Genomic DNA, 19792 nt, shown 5'->3' with positions numbered 1-19792 from the left:
CGTCAGCAATTTGTTTTGTGGCTGATCTTGCAATAGAAGGCCTTCTACCTCTCTGTGCCAACAAGCCCATTTTCGCATGGTGAAACCACATGAGGTAGGAAATAATAATAATAATCTCTGTAACAATAATAATCCTTGCATTTGATATAGCGCTTTATCACGTCTTCGAGACGTCTCAAAGTGCTTCACAGAATAAACTGTAAAGTGTAGTGATTGAATATTTTGTGGGCGATGATCCAACGGGGGCAGAATGGTCAACTAGGACATCCCTGAAAGAATGACAAGGAACCTTTCAGATTCTCCTTCATCAGACCACGGGAAAAAAAGACAGAAGAACATAATCCAGCAGAAACTACTGGGAACAATACATTCTCAGAAGATTTATCTGGAGTTCTAGTTTTTAATTAGAAGATAGGATAGGAATAAATACTTTTTTTTAGAAGCAAGAATAAAAAGTCAGAATGAAAACATTTAAAAAACTTAGAAAAATATTCAAAGAATATTCATAAACTACATTGATTTTGTTTTCCTTCTTTCAGGAGATGATAAATTCCCTCCATTTTACAGGAACCTGGCTCAGTCAGTAGCGTTCTCTCCTCTGAATTAGAAGGGTTTGGATTCAAGCCACACTGTGGGACCTTGAACCCATATAGTTAACGCTGACACCCTACTCCAGTGCAGTGCCAGCGAATCCCGCATTGTCAGAGGTGCAGTTTAGTTGAGACATTAAGCTGAGGTCCTGTTTGCTTGTTTAGGGGGTTGTTAATGATCCAATTGCACTATTTGAAAATAGAAGGGAGTGTTTCCCCAGGGTCCTGGCCAACAATTCCCCCAGATTAAAAAAAAATCACTTGTTCACTTCATGGCTGTTGGTGGGACATTGTTATGTGCATATAAATATAGTTGAGACATTTTGCAGAAACACGATGTGTGTAATATTTGGAGATTCTCAACCTGATAAGGTGGTACATCAGGTGCAAGGATAATTATTATTAATATTATTATTGCATTGTGACAAGTGCAGTTATTGTTGAAGTATTGAGAAAGTGCCCGTTTACCTTTAATTCCACTTGCATTCTCTCGTGCTCAGCAGCCACTTTCCTGGCCTCTTCCTCTGCTGCTGCTCTCATTTTTGCTTCTTTTTGTTTGACAGCATCTACACCCCGCTCTCCTCCCACCTTAAGTGAGCGGGAGAATCTCCTAGTTAGTTCCTTCTCCTTCACCCTCCTGTTAAACCAAGCAAACTTTTATTAAAAAGGAAACAAAAAACACGCTGTAAATCAGTTGGACATCTAGCCAATCAGGACATGACTAAACTTGCAGAGATTATAATGATGGGTATGTGATTTCCAGTGCTGTGCAGCAAAATAAAATCGAATGGCATTCAATTCAAATAATTCACTCAGTGACAGAAATGTCTCCCTAATGCTCTGGTCTTATTTCTGAACTTCACTCTTCTGGTGTTAGCTCTTATTCTACTCAGATGCTGCAGTTAATATAATGTAACAATAATAATCCTTGCATTTGACATAGCTCCTTGTCATGTCTTCGAGACGTCTCAAAGCGTTTCACAGCATACACTGTAAAGTGAATTGACTGTATATTTTGTGGGCAAAACACTAGTTTGCTGCATTAATTGGCCATTGATAAAGTGTCATTTGTCCACAGTGTGTTGAATAATATGACTATTGCTTTAAGATACAAGATTTCCTTCCTCCTGCAGCATTGTCTTTGTGTATAGCTCACTGCTGACATGTTGGTTTTGTACTCTCTCCCATTATCCTATACTGAAATGGGTTTCAAAATTTGATTTTAAATCCTTAGATAAAGCTTTTTATTCTATCTTGTCTCCAAACCATCTCTAGCATGACTCTCATGACAAACAAACTGAACCAATAGTAATAATAATAATCCTTACATTTGATATAGCTTCTTATGTCTGTGAGAAGTCTCAAAGCGTTTCACAGAATTTACTGTAAAGTGGTATACTGAATACTGAATATACAAGCAATCTGGGACGCTACCCTGCATGAGGGGCACTATATAATTGCAAGTTGTTGTTGCTGATTGTGTATTCTGTGGGCGAAACCCGGCAGCCAAATCCTACTAAAGTCATTTTTCACATCTAGTCACTAAAAATTTAGAATAAATTATTCTGTCATCTTTCACGACTAGATGAGTTAAAGGAATATGCAACATTACATACCTCAGTTCTCCTGCCTCTTTTTGAGCTTGTTGTCGTGCTCTTTCTGCAATAATCTCATCACAGATCTGTTCATACGGCTTGTCCCCAGGGCCTTCTCCCAATACCCAGACCCACACATTTTGATCTGCCGCCAACAGCCAGCCCACCGATTTGCCGATCTCTGCAAAGTAGATTGAAAAATAAGCGTTTGAACCCAACATTTTCTAATAGTTTTGATTCTGGCACTATTGTGGAGTACTGTAGCTCATTGGTTAGAGCACTCGCAAGCGAGAGGACCTGGGTTTCATTCCTGGCAGGGCGAATTGTTGGGCAAGATTCCTACTCCACACGCCTCTATTTACCCAGCAGTAAGTAGGAACCCGGTTGTTAGTCGATTGGCAGATCGCTTTTCCAGGGGTAATAATCCCTTCCAACAAAAATAATAATAATAATTTGTCACATAATCCACGACTGTTTGTGGGACGCTGCTGTAAACATTGGCTGCCGCGTTTCGCTCACAAAATATAGTCAATTCACTTTACAGTATATTCTTTGAAGCGCTTTGAGACACCTCGAAGATGTGATTTGTATTTTTTTATATTGTATATCAAATGCAAGGATTATTATTATTATTAAAAAAGAGATTTTCCTGGATTCTGGCCAACAATCCTCCAGATAAAATCGATCATTCAAATGTTTGTGATGCTGTCCTTCAGATGAGAAATTAAATCGAGGTCTCGTCTGCCTGTTCAGGTGGATGTTAAAGATCCTGTGACGAAAAGAAATGAGAGTTTCTCTCTCACGCTGTCCTGGCTAACAAATCGCCCAAATAAAATTAGTCACTCACTCCATGACTTTTTGGGACACTGCTGTGCGCAAATTGGCTGCTGCATTTCACCTACAAAATATACAGTCAATTCACTTTGCAGCATAATTTGTGAAGCTCTTTGAGACATCTCGAAGACAAGATAAGATGCTATATCAAATGCAAGGATTATTATTATTATGCCTATGTTTATACAATGACATCTTTAATTTTTTTTTAAAAAAAGGACATAAACAGATTTGAAACATGGGATCATCATTATTGATGACTTCATGGTGTTCATTTAGAAGTCTGTTGTTTAAACTGTGGGGTTTTCTAGCTTTACTCCAATAGCAAACAAAATCTTGAGTCTAATTTCCCTTCTCTATGCATCTTTTCCTGAAGGAAGTACAGTAATTTACACTGGGTTACTGTTCCACAGGTGTACGTTCTTTCCAGTACTCTGGCAAGTGTAATGGCAAAGGCCATTAGGTTCATTGCAAGGCCTGCAAACAATGAAAATGAATGCAGCCGTATCCCCACATGTATTTTCAGCATGGATTGCTGGATAGTAAACAGGAGCAGGAGTCCCAAATTTCCTTGCCTTCCTGCCCCGTGTCTCTGCAATATACACCATGTGCTGTATGTAACCCTGCAACAAATCATTAGCCCAGTAATCCGTCAAGTCCAATGTAGCATAATTTCACTTTGCACCTAAAATGCACTGGATTGGGCCAATGCTTTGTAAATTCTGTATCAATAAGAAATTGGCAGAGAGATATTTATAGATCTTTCTGTGCCAATCTCCCACTCGCTCTTCTTTAAATTTGATGCTTATTTTAACAAACTGCTAATAAAATTACTGATGGATCAACTCCCTCCGGCTTTTTGCTTTCAAAGGTTTCCCCCGCCCTCCATCCCGTGTGGTTTCTTTTTCCAAGGAAACACAATTTCCAATAAAAGAATTAGAAAATTTCCAGTCATTACACTTCCAACCTGCCAATTTATTTTTATCCTCAATGATGACTGAGACCCTGTAACTTGCCCCAGGGGGAACAAAACTTTCGTAAGACCCCCTCTTCAAAGTGATATGATGTCATCAAAACTCCACAATAAATCCCGACATTCACAGTTTTATACAAAGTTTGTAACAGCACAGAGAGCAAAACTAAAACTGGGATTGCTCTACAAAACCCAATAAAAATGTGCACGGCAGAGCACAAAGCAATACTGTACTTCCAATGGTGTGTTTTATAGCCTTATGGAAACAATAGAACATTGCAACAATCTGAACAGGTTTAGATTATAAAAATGAGCAAAGAGAAGTGTAGGCATTAGACATCGATCAGCACATTGGGCCAGTCAGGGGAGGTGGATGCCTTGTGGAGTGGCCCGTGCAAAGGTTCACTTTGAGACCCCTACATTTTACTAGATGACGATACTAAATGGTGGAGTCCTGTAGCTCACTGGTTAGAGCACTCGCCTCACAAATGAGAGGACCTGGGTTCAATTCCCGGCACGGCGAAATGTTGGCCAAGTTTCCTTACTCCACATGCCTCTGTTTACCAGCAGTAAGTATAAAAATGACTTCATCAGGTCAAAATTTGCAATCAATTAGAGGCATCACAAGAGGTGGCTGGAAATGGAAATGGTATTTCGTAGTGGTGCGATAGAAATGAATGCTATTCTCAGGTTGAGACTGACAAGGTGCTGAAAGACCTGGCTTTTCGCTGTACCTGAACTGGAATACCAAAGATTGTTGCAGAGAAAGATGCTGTAATACAAAAATACATTTCGCCCGTTCAAACAGTAAGTGCCAAAGTCCAAAGGTTAGCAACAACACCTTGAATTTATACTGTGCCCTTCACATGGGATCGCTCTCAAAATGAAGGGGATGAAAGGGGAGGTGACCGTCAAACATTTTCATCACCAACAACAACAAAATTACATTTGTACAGTGCCTTTCACATCGGGAGGACATCCCAAGGCGCTGGACAGTCAGTGTTTTGGACCCGAGCTGGGGATCGGGATCAAGGAGGGTGGAGGCCACCCTCCCCGACAATGATGGAGCCATGCGATGTTGCGGAGATGAGGTAAGGCAGAGTGGGTCATGGCAGAGATGCGGGGTAGAAAGGCGGAGGGGGAAGGAGGGTGATCGAAGGCACAGTTGAATAGGAGAGTTTTGAGATGGGTCTTGAAGGAGCCAATGGAGGGGGTGGTACTGCGGGGTGGAGTACCAGAGGGTGGGGGCATAGAGGCTGAAGGCCCGCCTATCAATGGTGGGGCGGGCGAGGTGAAGGACGTGAAGCAGGAGCCCACTGAGCGGAGGGAGCGGGCAGATTGGTAGGGGGTTAGGAGGTCACAGAGGTAGGGGGAGCAAGGCCATGGAGGGCTTTGAAGGTGAGGACCAGGATCTTGAACGGTATCGTCTGTGTGATGGGAAGGCAATGGATGAGGACAGAATGGTCAACGGTGTCGAAGGCAGCAGAGAGGTCAAAGAGGACAAGAAAGCAGAGGGAGCCCTTGTCGCAGATGGACAGAATATCATCTGTCACTTTGGCTAGCGCTGTTTCTGTGCTGTGGGTGACACGGAAACCCGACTGGAGGGGTTCGTGAAGGGAGTGGCGGGGAGGAAGGAGTGAAGGTGGGAAGCAACAATTTGTTCCAGAACCTTGAGGAGGAAAGGAAGGTTGGAGATGGGGCAGTAGTTTGAGAGCAGGAATGGTTCCAGGAAGAGTTTTCAAGTGCAATGTGAAGATAATAATAATTCTTGCATTTGATATAGCACCTTATCACGTCTTCAAGACGACTCCAAATGCTTCACAGAATATACTGTAAAAGTGAATTGATTGTAGATTTTGTGAGTGAAATGCAGCAGCCATTTATGCACAACAGTGTCCCACAAACAGTCAAGGATATTGTGACTAAATTATTTTTTTAAAAAGGAATTATTATCCCGGAAAAGCAATCTGCCAATCAACTAACAATTGGCTTCCTACTGCCCAACTTGCCCTGCTGGGAATCAAACCCAGGTCCTGTCTCTTGCGAGGCGAGTGTTCTAACCATTGAGCACTCCACTATAATGCAAAGAGGAATAATTTTCCCAAAACATTGTTATGATCCAAGGCAAATTATGAAAACAGATATCGTAGTTAAATTACGCTTATGCTTGTTAGCAAGTGTCAAGATGACATGCAGAATTACAATCTTGAGTATAAAAGATTTTTATTATAAAAGGTTTTTTATCTACATCTGGAGTAGTTCCTAACCAAAATCTGTGTCTATTTGTATTTTAAGTTACAGTAATCAAAAGATCTAAAGGATTACTTCTCACAAAGGTCTAGATAATTTTTGGTGGAGGTTGGTACTTCAAGATGTGGCAAAGTAAAATATGTCTTGTCAGTAGCAAATTTCATTATAAACAGCTTTCTATATCATTGTTGGCCAATGGAAATACTATAATTGGTTCAGATACATGTAATTATTATAACGTCTTTTTGGTTTTGGCATTTTGAACTGTGGATGTAGTTTTTTGTGCACTGGGATTCATTTACAAATGCATCACGTTTCAAACTGAAAATTTAATTATTGTTCATATACTGCAATGGCATTGAGTGTTCTTTGGTACAACAGCAGTTATAAGGAATGTGTGAACTTCATATTGCATGTTGAACCAGCCTGCCTTTTTGTGACCATTATTTGCCATCACAGTTGTGCAATTCTCAACTTGTGCTGTAGATATTGACTAGTAAATATATCTTGTTTCCCTCCCATATATGTTTGCAAAGTGCATCTAGTTTAATTTAGTAATTTATAACTTTAAAATTGCCACTTCATTAAAGTACAATGGAAGCTCACCCCACTAATGTGGGCAGTATTTGCAATCCTATTAATTGCAATATTGGGCAATAATTTAAACTCACTAGTTAGGTCAACATTTCTTTGAGCTTCCACTGTTTACAAAAGCATACTGAGTTGTCCTTTTCATGGTGAAGATGTGGTATTTTTGTCTTTCCCTCATCTACTTTGTTTTACTATGCATATCTGTTTTAGCCTGAAGGCAGAGCACTTGAAAACATTTCCTCAATAGCCTCTGGTATGATAGTGATTTTACATAACATATCAAAATATTTGCATTTGATATTTAAAGTCAGGGTGGGTATATTATTAGCACTTTGAGAAACAGGTAAATATCCAATAAATGATTGCAGTTATTTTGTGGAGTCCTGTAGTTCAGTGGTTAGAGCACTTGCCTTGCAAGCGAGAGACCTGAGTTCAATTCCAGGCAGGGCGAAACCTTGGGCAAGTTTCCTTACTCCACACACCTAATAATAATCCCTCCAAAAAACAATAATAAAAAATTGGTCATTTTCAATCCATGACTGTTTGTGGGACACTGCTGTGCACAATTGGCTGCTGCGTTTCGCCCACAAATATAGTCAATTCATTTTACAGTCTATTCTTTGAAGCGCTTTGAGACATCGAGAAGACGTGAAAAGCGCTATATCAAAGGCAAGGATTATTATTAAGTTAAGGTTGCTTATGCTTGTTAGCAGGTGTCGAGATGACATAATCATCTTGATTATAAACTGTTTTTGTTAAATTGAGCTGAGTTGCAGAACTTCCATCTAAGTATGACAGGTGTTTTGATGTAGCTGGTGCAACGCTAGATAAAATCGTTTGAGGAGATGCTGTGTATTGTATTATGAAGAGTTAAATTGGCTAAGCGAGAACAAGTGAATTTGTTATTGCAGCTGTAGTTTATTGTGACAAGAATTAGTTGCTGCTGCACAGTCCTGTATTGTCTTAATCAGAGCTGGCCTGAGAATCCAAGGTCGACATGATTAAACAGACAATCATCAGGTGGGCAAGAAAGGGCTGATATGAACCAATAATAATAATAATCCTTGCATTTCATATAGCGCCTTATCATGTCTTCAAGACATCTCAAAGCACTACACAGAAAAGTGAATCGACTATATCTTGTGGGCGAAACGTGGCAGGGGTGTCCCACAAACAGTCGTGGATTGAGTGACCAATTGTTCATTTTTTTGAAGGAATTATTACCCCCGGAAAAACAATCTGTCAATTGACTAACAACTGGGTTCCTACTTACTACTAGGTAAACAGTGGCATGTGGAGTAAGGAAACTTGCCCAATGTTTCGCCCTGCCCGGGAATCAGAGAATTTTGTCTGTTGCCTGTGAACTTTGATATTGTCACGTGTATGTGAGCACGAATTGCTTATTGCCTATTGTAACCTGTTTATTGAACCAATGCAAAGGTCTTTGTTGTTTTGGCTTAGTAATTAAATGAGTATAAAGCATAGAATACAAGCGACTGTTTCCTGATTTTACATTGTGGTGAAATTGAATAAGCTGGTGTTCCTGCCCACATCTTTGTCCCAGGTTAAACAGCGAGATTAATTCCTCTACAGGCCACACAACAACAACTTGCATTGATATAGCGCCCCTCACGCAGGGTAGCGTCCCAGAGAGCTTGACAGTGGCGGAGAACGATGCCGAGCCAGGTAAGGGTTGATTGACCGTAGGCACTGTCGAATAGGTAGGTCTTCAGGCGTGACCTGAAAATGAGGAAGCAAGGGGCAAGACAGAGGGATAGAGGAAGAGTGTTCCAGAGTTTCGGGGCGCAGTGGCTGAAAGCATGGTCACCAATGGTGGATCGGAGGGCAAGAGGGATATGCAGAAGGCCAGAGTCAGTCGAGCGGAGGCAGCAGGCTGTTGGTTGGGGGATAAGCAGGCCGGAGAAGTAGGGATGTGCCAGGGTGGGAAGGGATTTGAAAATGAGTGTGAGGATCTTGAAGTCGACCCGTTCAGTGATAGGGAGCCAGTGGAGCTTGGCTAGAACTGCCCTTCGAACCCAACAACATGGTATGAAACATTTGTTCCCAGTCTACTTTCAGAACTTGTTACTCACTATGACATATCCTGGCATGTTACCCCAGTCCCATGTGAGCTTGTGCATGGGGAACTGCTCTCAGGCCACTGCTCATACTATCGTGTAAATAACAACAAGAGGAGGAATGCGAATCTAGAGACATATTAGCGTGTCAACCTAGGTCAGTTGGTAGCACTCTGCTCTGAGTCAGAAGGTTGTGGGTTGAAGCCCCACAAATTGGCTGCTACACTTGTCTACAGATATACAGATAATATAATTTATAATAATAATCCTTGCATTTGATATAGCGTGTTAGCATGACTTTGCAGCATCTCAAAGCGTTTCACAGAATATACTGTGAATGTAGTGACTGTATATTTGTGGGCGAAACGCAGCAGCCAATTGCGCACAGCAGTGTCCCACAATCACTCGTGGATTGACTCACCAAATTATTATTATTATAATAATTAACATTATTCATGAATTATTATTTAAGATCCACACAGAATCGTGGAAAAATCATAAATTACGAAGCCATCTTTGTACCAACTGTGGAAAAGCAGCTTCCAAACCAAGACCAAATCAAAGAATGTTCCACCTTTCAACGTTCAACACCATGGTTTCACAGGGTAAGGTTTTCAGACATCGGAAAGGTTTTAAAAGTACTTCATCAAGTTTCGGTCTGTGGGAGAACAGTGAGAAAGGTGTGCGATTTTCCAACTACAATATGATTGCAAGGTAAACCCTTAAAGCACTTTGACTTGGGGAATATGCCACGTGGCAGAGTAGAGGCACCTATCATACAGTGCTCAACAGCAGCACCTGAAAGCTGTTCAAGCTGTCTGGGGCAGTCTAGCATTAAGATTTTCTTTAACCAGAATCAGCACCACTCCTGCTGAGCACGTCAAGTCTAAGTAGATGCAGAGTTTTATGTCTTACTCAGGTGACCAAGCATAAGGTCAGTGGAAACATTTTGCAAACTCAAAAGACTTCTGCTGCTTCTGTTTTTAGCGCATTGCTTGTTCCTTTTGTTCATAATATCTGTCTAAATGAAGCAAATACTGTTCTCAGTACAAAACCACAGTTTGAAAAAAATATGTTTTTCTTCTCAAATACAGTTTTGAACTAAAAATTCAAACTGCAGTTTGAAAAACACAACTCCTGAAATAGGACTTGTAGGAGACGCACAGAGCTATAGTATTTTGTTCAGTTAGCTGCTCTCAAAACCAAAAGCGTGTTTGCATCCTGTTCTGCATCAACTACCAGATTTTGGGGAGAGAAGTAACTGTATTTTCTATCAGTTCAATAGAAGTTCAAAGCCCAATTGAGCTACGTTATATGCAAATAGGATGGCGCTGCACAAAGAACGTCCATGACATTAAGAAAGAGCTAGGAGAGGAAAAGAAACAACAACAAATTACATTTGTATTGCGCCTTTCACGTCAGGAAGACGTCCCAAGACACTGGACAGTCAAGGATCCACACCCAAGCTGGTGGTTGGGATCAGGAGGGGAGGAGGGTGGGGAGGGTAGAGGTAGGGGGGTGATCAAAGGCACAGTCGAAGAAGAGGGTTTTGAGACTGGTCTTGAAGGAAGCAAGGGAGGGGGCGAGGTGGAGGGTCTGTGGCATGGAGTTCAGAGCGTGGGGGCAGAGAGGCAGAAGGCCCACCCGACAATGGTGGGGCGGGCAACGTGGGGGACGTAAAGAAGGCTGGAGCCCATTGAGCGGAGGGGTGGACAGGATGGTAGGGGGTTTGGAGGTCTCAGAAGTAGGGAGGAGCAAGGCCATGGAGGGCTTTGAAGGTGAGGACCAGGATCTTGAACTGTATCCTCTGGTGATGGGGAGCCACTGGAATCTGGCGATGATGGGGGTGATAATGCGGGAGAGGCCACGGTCTGCAGAGTTCTGGATGATGTGGAAGGAGGAGTTGAGGAGGCCGACAAGCAGACAGTTTGTGTAGTCAAGCCTGGATATGATGAACACATGGATGAGGATCTCAGCGGCCTGTGGTGAGAGACAATGGCAGAGCAGGGAAATGTTGCGGAGGCGGGGAATGGCAGAGCGGGTCATGGCACAGATGTGGGAGATGATGGACAGTTGTAGGTCGAACAGGATGCCGAGGTTCCGTATCAATAAGTGAGGAGAAAACGGGAAAAGAGTGAATGAGAGTTTAGAGAACAACAACAACAACAAGATTCCATTTATAGAGCGCCTTTCACGTCAGGAGGACGTCCCAAGGCGCTGCACAGTTGGGTCATGACCCGAGCAGGGGGAAATGGTCAGGGTGAGGGGAGGGAAGGGAGGGAGAGAGGAGGGGGAAATGGTCAGGGTGAGGGGAGGGAAGGGAGGGAGCGAGGAGGAGGAAGAGAGTCGAGAGGGGAGCTGAAGGCACGGTCAAAGAGAAAGGTTTTGAGACCGGCCTTGAAGGAGGAAAGGGAGGAAGCAAGGCGAAGGCACTGGGGGATGGAGTTCCAGAGCCTCGGGGCTGAGAGGCTGAAGGCCCGACCACCGATAGTAGGGCGGTTGGGCGGGGGACGTGGAGCAGACCGGAGCCAGAGAACGGAGGGTACGGGCAGGTAGGGGGATAGTAGGTTGGAGAGGTAGGAGGGAGCAGGCCGTGAATGGCCTTGTAGGTGAGGATGAGGATCTTGAAATCAATCCTCTGGGGGATGGGGAGCCAGTGGAGGCGAGCGAGGGTGGAGTGATGTGGTCCCGAAGCCTGGTGCGGGACAGTACACGAGCTGCAGAGTTCTGAATGACCTGCAGCTTGTGGAGGGAGGTGGCGGGAAGGCCGGCGAGGAGAGAGTTCCCATAGTCCAGCCTTGAGGTGACAAAGGCGTGAACCAGGGTTTCAGCAGCGTGAGGGGTGAGGTAGTGCCGTAGTCTGGCGATATTCCGGAGGTGATGGAAGGCGGTGCCAGTTGTGGTGCGGATGTGAGGGAGAAAGGACAGCTCAGGGTCGAACAAAACGCCGAGGTTCCTGACTGGCTTTGAGAGGTGGAGAGTGCAGCCTTGGATGCTGATGGTGTCAGCGCCTGAGGTGCGGAGGCGCTGACGTGAGCCAATCAGGAGGGCCTCGGTTTTTCGCACGTTGAGCTGAAGAAAGTTGTCTCTCGTCCAGGACTCGATGTCGGACAGGCAGGCTGTCAGGACATCGGTGGTCGTGGAGTTGAGAGTAGAGGAGGAAAGGTAGAGTTGGGTGTCATCCGCATACATGTGGAAGTTAACCCCATGTTTGCGGATGATGTCACCGAGGGGGAGCATATAGAGGGTGAAGAGGAGGGGACCGAGGACAGAGCCCTGAGGGACACCACATGAGACAGTACGGGGGGTGGAGGAGAAGCCATTCGTTGAGACGAAGTGAAGACGGTGGAAAGGTAAGAGCTAAACCATTCAAGGACAGTGCCTTGAAGGTTGAGGTGGGAGGACAAGCGGTGGAGTAGGATAGCGTGGTCGACCGTATCGAATGCTGCCGATAGGTCGAGGAGGACGAGGAGACAGAGGGAGCCCTGGTCACAGATAGTCAGGATATCATTGGTGACCTTGACCAGGGCAGTTTCTGTGCTATGAGCAGCACGGAAACCTGACTGAAGGGGTTCAAAAAGAGAATGGGTGGAGAGGAAAGAGCGCAGTTGGGAGGCGACAACTCTTTCCAAGACCTTGGAGAGAAAGGGGAGGTTGGAGATGGGCCGGTAGCTTGATAGCTGCGACGCATCAAGGGAGGGTTTTTTCAGGGTGGGCGTGATGATGGCAGTTTTTAATGGAATGGGGACAGAGCCAGAGGAGAGGGACAGGTTTATGATGTCAGTGATGTGTGGGGCAAGAAAATGGAGCTGGGAGATAAGGAGTGGAGTGGGGATGGGGTCAAGGGAGCAGGTGGTTGGTTTTAGGGATAGGATGAGTTCAGTGACAGAGGGTGGGGAAACGGGTACGAAGGTGTGTAGGGGAGGATGGGTAGGAGTCGGAGTGTGGGAGGGAAGGGGTGGGTGGTGGGTGGAAGTTGGAGGGGAAGTGACCGCGGAGCGGATTCCCTTGATCTTGGATTCAAGGAAATCCAGCATCTCCTCGCAGTGAAGGTTGGAGGAGATGACCTGCGCGGGTTGGCGGGGGGGACGGAGGAGTCGGGATGTGGTGGAAAACAGTAGCCTGGGGTTGTTCTTCGCCTCCAGGATTATCCTGGAGTAGAAGGACGACTTGGCCGAGGCTAGAGTGGAGCGGTAAATTTTGAGGAGGTCCAGCCAGATTTGTCGGTGGACCGTTAAGCCGGATTTGACAAAGGTGCGCTCAGCAGCCCGCACCTGGCATTTCAGTGAGCGGAGGTGGGTGGTGTACCAGGGGGAGGAGCGGGAGTAGGAGACAGTGCGGGAAGTGATGGGGGCAAGAGTAAAAGAGAAGAGAACTTTGAACGCTGGAGGTTAGGTGAATTGAAGATGAAATAAATACCTCTACTTATTACAAACAAGCTGAGCGGGAGGAGCACTGTTATTACCATTATGAATGCACTTCAACGCACTCTTCGCCGATCTCCCCAACTCCACCATTCACAAGATCCAGCTGATTCAAAACTCTGCTGCTTGCATCCTGACATGGACCAAACTCCAAACCCACATCTCACCAGTTCTGGTCAGGCTCCACATCACCAAACGGATCGACTTCAAGATCCTCACATTTGCGTTCAAATCCTTTCACTCTCTGGCACCTCTCTACCTCTCCGACCTCCTCACTCCCCAATCTACCACCTGGCGCCAGCCTCCTGCTTGTCCCTCACACCCTCCATCCCACCATTGGAGGTTGTGCTTTCAGGCACTATGCCCCAAAACTCTCCCTTAATCCCTCCAACTTGCCCCCTCTCTCCCCTCTTTCAAGTCCCGCCTGAAAACTTTCCTGTTCAGCCATGTTTACGGCCACCTACCCCCTGCCCCCGGCTCGGAGTCAGGCTCTGCCACTGTCAAGCGCTCTGAGACACTACCCTATATGGAGGGCGCTATATAAGTGCAAGTTGTTGTTGTTGAATTCCCACTCATTCAAACATTCTCTCAATACATTGCTAAAGTGAAAAAAATAAAGTTAAGTAGGTAAGAGTAAAATAAGGAATCGGTTTACTTTTTTGGCCCGTTCTCTTCGGTTGCTTGGCATCTTCCTGCTGTAACTTTGTTTCATTTTCCTTCCATCTCCGAACTTGCTCCTCTCTCATCTTGAAGTACAACATCTGCTTTTGCTCCTCATTCAGCTCAGCCAGTAGTTCAGGCTCAATGTACATTGTCTCCAATATCTGCTGCAACATGGTGACCGTTTGGTTCTCTGACACCTCCTCACACAGAAGCAGATTTCTAAGCAGACTTCATTTTTGACAAATGACAGAATATGTTTCAGGCAAGCCAAGTGATTTTAGCTTTGGTTACCTAAAGGGTGAGATCAAAATGGACTCAATGTAACCTGGTAATATCAATGCAAATCAATAGTCACAACTCTTCCCTCTCTCCTCTCTCACTGAAAGGAAGTTATACTTTAGAAGCAGCTCAAACACACAAGACCTGTCTTGGATTCCCTGCAGGAACGAAATGTTGAGCAAGTTTCCTTACTCTACATGCTTCTGTTTACCGAGCATTCAGCAGAAACCCAATTGTTAGTCGATTGGCGGATTGCTTTTCTGGGGACAATAATTTCTTCAAAAAAAAATAATTTGGTCATTCAATCCATGACTGTTTGTGGGACACTGATGTGCTCAATTGGCTGTTGTGTTTGAGCACTCACACAGACACAGAGAGAGACTCACAAACAGACACAGAGAGAGACACACACATTCACACACAAACACACACAGAGAGACGGAGAGGCACACACACTCACACACAGAGAGAGACACTCACACACAGACAGAGACAGACACACACACAGACAGAGAGAGACACACACTCACACACAAACACAGAGAGACACACACTCACACACAGAGACACACACACACTCACACAATGACACAGAGACACACACAAGCAGAAGAGAGACACAAACACACACTCACACAGAGACACTCAAACACACACACATATATATAATATATATAGGAGACACACAGACATACTCACACATACAGAGGAGAGAGACACACTAAGAGAGATACTCACAAACAGAGAGAGACACACTCACATAGACACTCACACACAGAGAGAAACAAATACACTCACATGGAGACTCACAAACACATAGAGGGTGGAGAGATACACAGACAATCTCAACAGCAAGGCCTCTGAGTGGAGCGGAGAAGCCATTTCCCGCTTGCGCCGCTTCGCGCACAGTAACAGCAGGTAAACAGCGGTGAGACCCAGGGCAACAAACTACATTTTTTTAGTGATTTATAGCAGAGGGCGCTGTTTATAGCAGATTCTACAGAAAAATTGTGGTTGCACTTTTCAATCAGAGAATTTTGTCTGTTGCCTGTGAACTTTGATATTGTCACGTGTATGTGAGCACGAATTGCTTATTGCCTATTGTAACCTGTTTATTGAACCAATGCAAAGGTCTTTGTTGTTTTGGCTTAGTAATTAAATGAGTATAAAGCATAGAATACAAGCGACTGTTTCCTGATTTTACATTGTGGTGAAATTGAATAAGCTGGTGTTCCTGCCCACATCTTTGTCCCAGGTTAAACAGCGAGATTAATTCCTCTACAGGCCACACAACAACAACTTGCATTGATATAGCGCCCCTCACGCAGGGTAGCGTCCCAGAGAGCTTGACAGTGGCGGAGAACGATGCCGAGCCAGGTAAGGGTTGATTGACCGTAGGCACTGTCGAATAGGTAGGTCTTCAGGCGTGACCTGAAAATGAGGAAGCAAGGGGCAAGACAGAGGGATAGAGGAAGAGTGTTCCAGAGTTTCGGGGCGCAGTGGCTGAAAGCATGGTCACCAATGGTGGATCGGAGGGCAAGAGGGATATGCAGAAGGCCAGAGTCAGTCGAGCGGAGGCAGCAGGCTGTTGGTTGGGGGATAAGCAGGCGGAGAAGTAGGGATGTGCCAGGGTGGGAAGGGATTTGAAAATGAGTGTGAGGATCTTGAAGTCGACCCGTTCAGTGATAGGGAGCCAGTGGAGCTTGGCTAGAACTGCCCTTCGAACCCAACAACATGGTATGAAACATTTGTTCCCAGTCTACTTTCAGAACTTGTTACTCACTATGACATATCCTGGCATGTTACCCCAGTCCCATGTGAGCTTGTGCATGGGGAACTGCTCTCAGGCCACTGCTCATACTATCGTGTAAATAACAACAAGAGGAGGAATGCGAATCTAGAGACATATTAGCGTGTCAACCTAGGTCAGTTGGTAGCACTCTGCTCTGAGTCAGAAGGTTGTGGGTTGAAGCCCCACAAATTGGCTGCTACACTTGTCTACAGATATACAGATAATATAATTTATAATAATAATCCTTGCATTTGATATAGCGTGTTAGCATGCTTTGCAGCATCTCAAAGCGTTTCACAGAATATACTGTGAATGTAGTGACTGTATATTTGTGGGCGAAACGCAGCAGCCAATTGCGCACAGCAGTGTCCCACAACACTCGTGGATTGACTACCAAATTATTATTATTATAATAATTAACATTATTCATGAATTATTATTTAAGATCCACACAGAATCGTGGAAAAATCATAAATTACGAAGCCATCTTTGTACCAACTGTGGAAAAGCAGCTTCCAAACCAAGACCAAATCAAAGAATGTTCCACCTTTCAACGTTCAACACCATGGTTTCACAGGGTAAGGTTTTCAGACATCGGAAAGGTTTTAAAAGTACTTCATCAAGTTTCGGTCTGTGGGAGAACAGTGAGAAAGGTGTGCGATTTTCCAACTACAATATGATTGCAAGGTAAACCCTTAAAGCACTTTGACTTGGGGAATATGCCACGTGGCAGAGTAGAGGCACCTATCATACAGTGCTCAACAGCAGCACCTGAAAGCTGTTCAAGCTGTCTGGGGCAGTCTAGCATTAAGATTTTCTTTAACCAGAATCAGCACCACTCCTGCTGAGCACGTCAAGTCTAAGTAGATGCAGAGTTTTATGTCTTACTCAGGTGACCAAGCATAAGGTCAGTGGAAACATTTTGCAAACTCAAAAGACTTCTGCTGCTTCTGTTTTTAGCGCATTGCTTGTTCCTTTTGTTCATAATATCTGTCTAAATGAAGCAAATACTGTTCTCAGTACAAAACCACAGTTTGAAAAAAATATGTTTTTCTTCTCAAAATACAGTTTTGAACTAAAAATTCAAACTGCAGTTTGAAAAACACAACTCCTGAAATAGGACTTGTAGGAGACGCACAGAGCTATAGTATTTTGTTCAGTTAGCTGCTCTCAAAACCAAAAGCGTGTTTGCATCCTGTTCTGCATCAACTACCAGATTTTGGGGAGAGAAGTAACTGTATTTTCTATCAGTTCAATAGAAGTTCAAAGCCCAATTGAGCTACGTTATATGCAAATAGGATGGCGCTGCACAAAGAACGTCCATGACATTAAGAAAGAGCTAGGAGAGGAAAAGAAACAACAACAAATTACATTTGTATTGCGCCTTTCACGTCAGGAAGACGTCCCAAGACACTGGACAGTCAAGGATCCACACCCAAGCTGGTGGTTGGGATCAGGAGGGGAGGAGGGTGGGGAGGGTAGAGGTAGGGGGGTGATCAAAGGCACAGTCGAAGAAGAGGGTTTTGAGACTGGTCTTGAAGGAAGCAAGGGAGGGGGCGAGGTGGAGGGTCTGTGGCATGGAGTTCAGAGCGTGGGGGCAGAGAGGCAGAAGGCCCACCCGACAATGGTGGGGCGGGCAACGTGGGGGACGTAAAGAAGGCTGGAGCCCATTGAGCGGAGGGGTGGACAGGATGGTAGGGGGTTTGGAGGTCTCAGAAGTAGGGAGGAGCAAGGCCATGGAGGGCTTTGAAGGTGAGGACCAGGATCTTGAACTGTATCCTCTGGGTGATGGGGAGCCACTGGAATCTGGCGATGATGGGGGTGATAATGCGGGAGAGGCCACGGTCTGCAGAGTTCTGGATGATGTGGAAGGAGGAGTTGAGGAGGCCGACAAGCAGACAGTTTTGTGTAGTCAAGCCTGGATATGATGAACACATGGATGAGGATCTCAGCGGCCTGTGGTGAGAGGACAATGGCAGAGCAGGGAAATGTTGCGGAGGCGGGGAATGGCAGAGCGGGTCATGGCACAGATGTGGGAGATGATGGACAGTTGTAGGTCGAACAGGATGCCGAGGTTCCGTATCAATAAGAGGAGAAAACGGGAAAAGAGTGAATGAGAGTTTAGAGAACAACAACAACAACAAGATTCCATTTATAGAGCGCCTTTCACGTCAGGAGGACGTCCCAAGGCGCTGCACAGTTGGGTCATGACCCGAGCAGGGGGGAAATGGTCAGGGTGAGGGGAGGGAAGGGAGGGAGAGAGGAGGGGGAAATGGTCAGGGTGAGGGGAGGGAAGGGAGTGAGCGAGGAGGGGGAAGAGAGTCGAGAGGGTAGCTGAAGGCTTGAGACCGGCCTTGAAGGAGGAAAGGGAGGAAGCAAGGCGAAGGCACTGGGGGATGGAGTTCCAGAGCCTGGGGGCTGAGAGGCTGAAGGCCCGACCACCGATGTAGGGCGGTTGGGGCGGGGGACGTGGAGCAGACCGGAGCCAGAGGAACGGAGGGTACGGGCAGGTAGGGGGATAGTAGGTTGGAGAGGTAGGAGGGAGCAAGGCCGTGAATGGCCTTGTAGGTGAGGATGAGGATCTTGAAATCAATCCTCTGGGGGATGGGGAGCCAGTGGAGGCGAGCGAGGGTAGGAGTGATGTGGTCCCGAAGCCTGGTGCGGGACAGTACACGAGCTGCAGAGTTCTGAATGACCTGCAGCTTGTGGAGGGAGGTGGCGGGAAGGCCGGCGAGGAGAGAGTTCCCATAGTCCAGCCTTGAGGTGACAAAGGCGTGAACCAGGGTTTCAGCAGCGTGAGGGGTGAGGTAGTGCCGTAGTCTGGCGATATTCCGGAGGTGATGGAAGGCGGTGCCAGTTGTGGTGCGGATGTGAGGGAGAAAGGACAGCTCAGGGTCGAACAAAACGCCGAGGTTCCTGACTGGCTTTGAGAGGTGGAGAGTGCAGCCTTGGATGCTGATGGTGTCAGCGCCTGAGGTGCGGAGGCGCTGACGTGAGCCAATCAGGAGGGCCTCGGTTTTTCGCACGTTGAGCTGAAGAAAGTTGTCTCTCGTCCAGGACTCGATGTCGGACAGGCAGGCTGTCAGGACATCGGTGGTCGTGGAGTTGAGAGTAGAGGAGGAAAGGTAGAGTTGGGTGTCATCCGCATACATGTGGAAGTTAACCCCATGTTTGCGGATGATGTCACCGAGGGGGAGCATATAGAGGGTGAAGAGGAGGGGACCGAGGACAGAGCCCTGAGGGACACCACATGAGACAGTACGGGGGGTGGAGGAGAAGCCATTCGTTGAGACGAAGTGAAGACGGTGGGAAAGGTAAGAGCTAAACCATTCAAGGACAGTGCCTTGAAGGTTGAGGTGGGAGGACAAGCGGTGGAGTAGGATAGCGTGGTCGACCGTATCGAATGCTGCCGATAGGTCGAGGAGGACGAGGAGACAGAGGGAGCCCTGGTCACAGATGTCAGGATATCATTGGTGACCTTGACCAGGGCAGTTTCTGTGCTATGAGCAGCACGGAAACCTGACTGAAGGGGTTCAAAAAGAGAATGGGTGGAGAGGAAAGAGCGCAGTTGGGAGGCGACAACTCTTTCCAAGACCTTGGAGAGAAAGGGGAGGTTGGAGATGGGCCGGTAGCTTGATAGCTGCGACGCATCAAGGGAGGGTTTTTTCAGGGTGGGCGTGATGATGGCAGTTTTTAATGGAATGGGGACAGAGCCAGAGGAGA

At 45.9% G+C, this 19792-nt stretch overlaps 1 protein-coding gene across 1 annotated transcript in view; it reads right to left on the bottom strand.

Annotated features, from left to right (window-relative positions):
* Window positions 1–14285, bottom strand: part of sh2d4a (SH2 domain containing 4A) — a 39095-nt gene extending 24810 nt beyond the window's left edge. The window contains exons 1-3 of the mRNA XM_007905938.2: window positions 13991–14285; window positions 2207–2366; window positions 1059–1227 (exon numbers count right to left, since the gene is read on the bottom strand). Of these exons, the coding sequence (XP_007904129.1) occupies window positions 1059–1227; window positions 2207–2366; window positions 13991–14171 (510 nt within the window). The 5' untranslated portion in view covers window positions 14172–14285. The remainder of the gene's footprint in view (window positions 1–1058; window positions 1228–2206; window positions 2367–13990) is intronic.
* Between the last annotated feature and the right edge of the window lie 5507 nt (window positions 14286–19792).

Source organism: Callorhinchus milii, unplaced genomic scaffold, assembly GCF_018977255.1.
Source record: "Callorhinchus milii isolate IMCB2004 unplaced genomic scaffold, IMCB_Cmil_1.0 Scaffold1, whole genome shotgun sequence".
Classification (NCBI taxonomy): domain Eukaryota; kingdom Metazoa; phylum Chordata; class Chondrichthyes; order Chimaeriformes; family Callorhinchidae; genus Callorhinchus; species Callorhinchus milii.
Note: the sequence above shows the minus strand (reverse complement) of the source record. Positions and strands in the feature narration are given on the sequence as shown.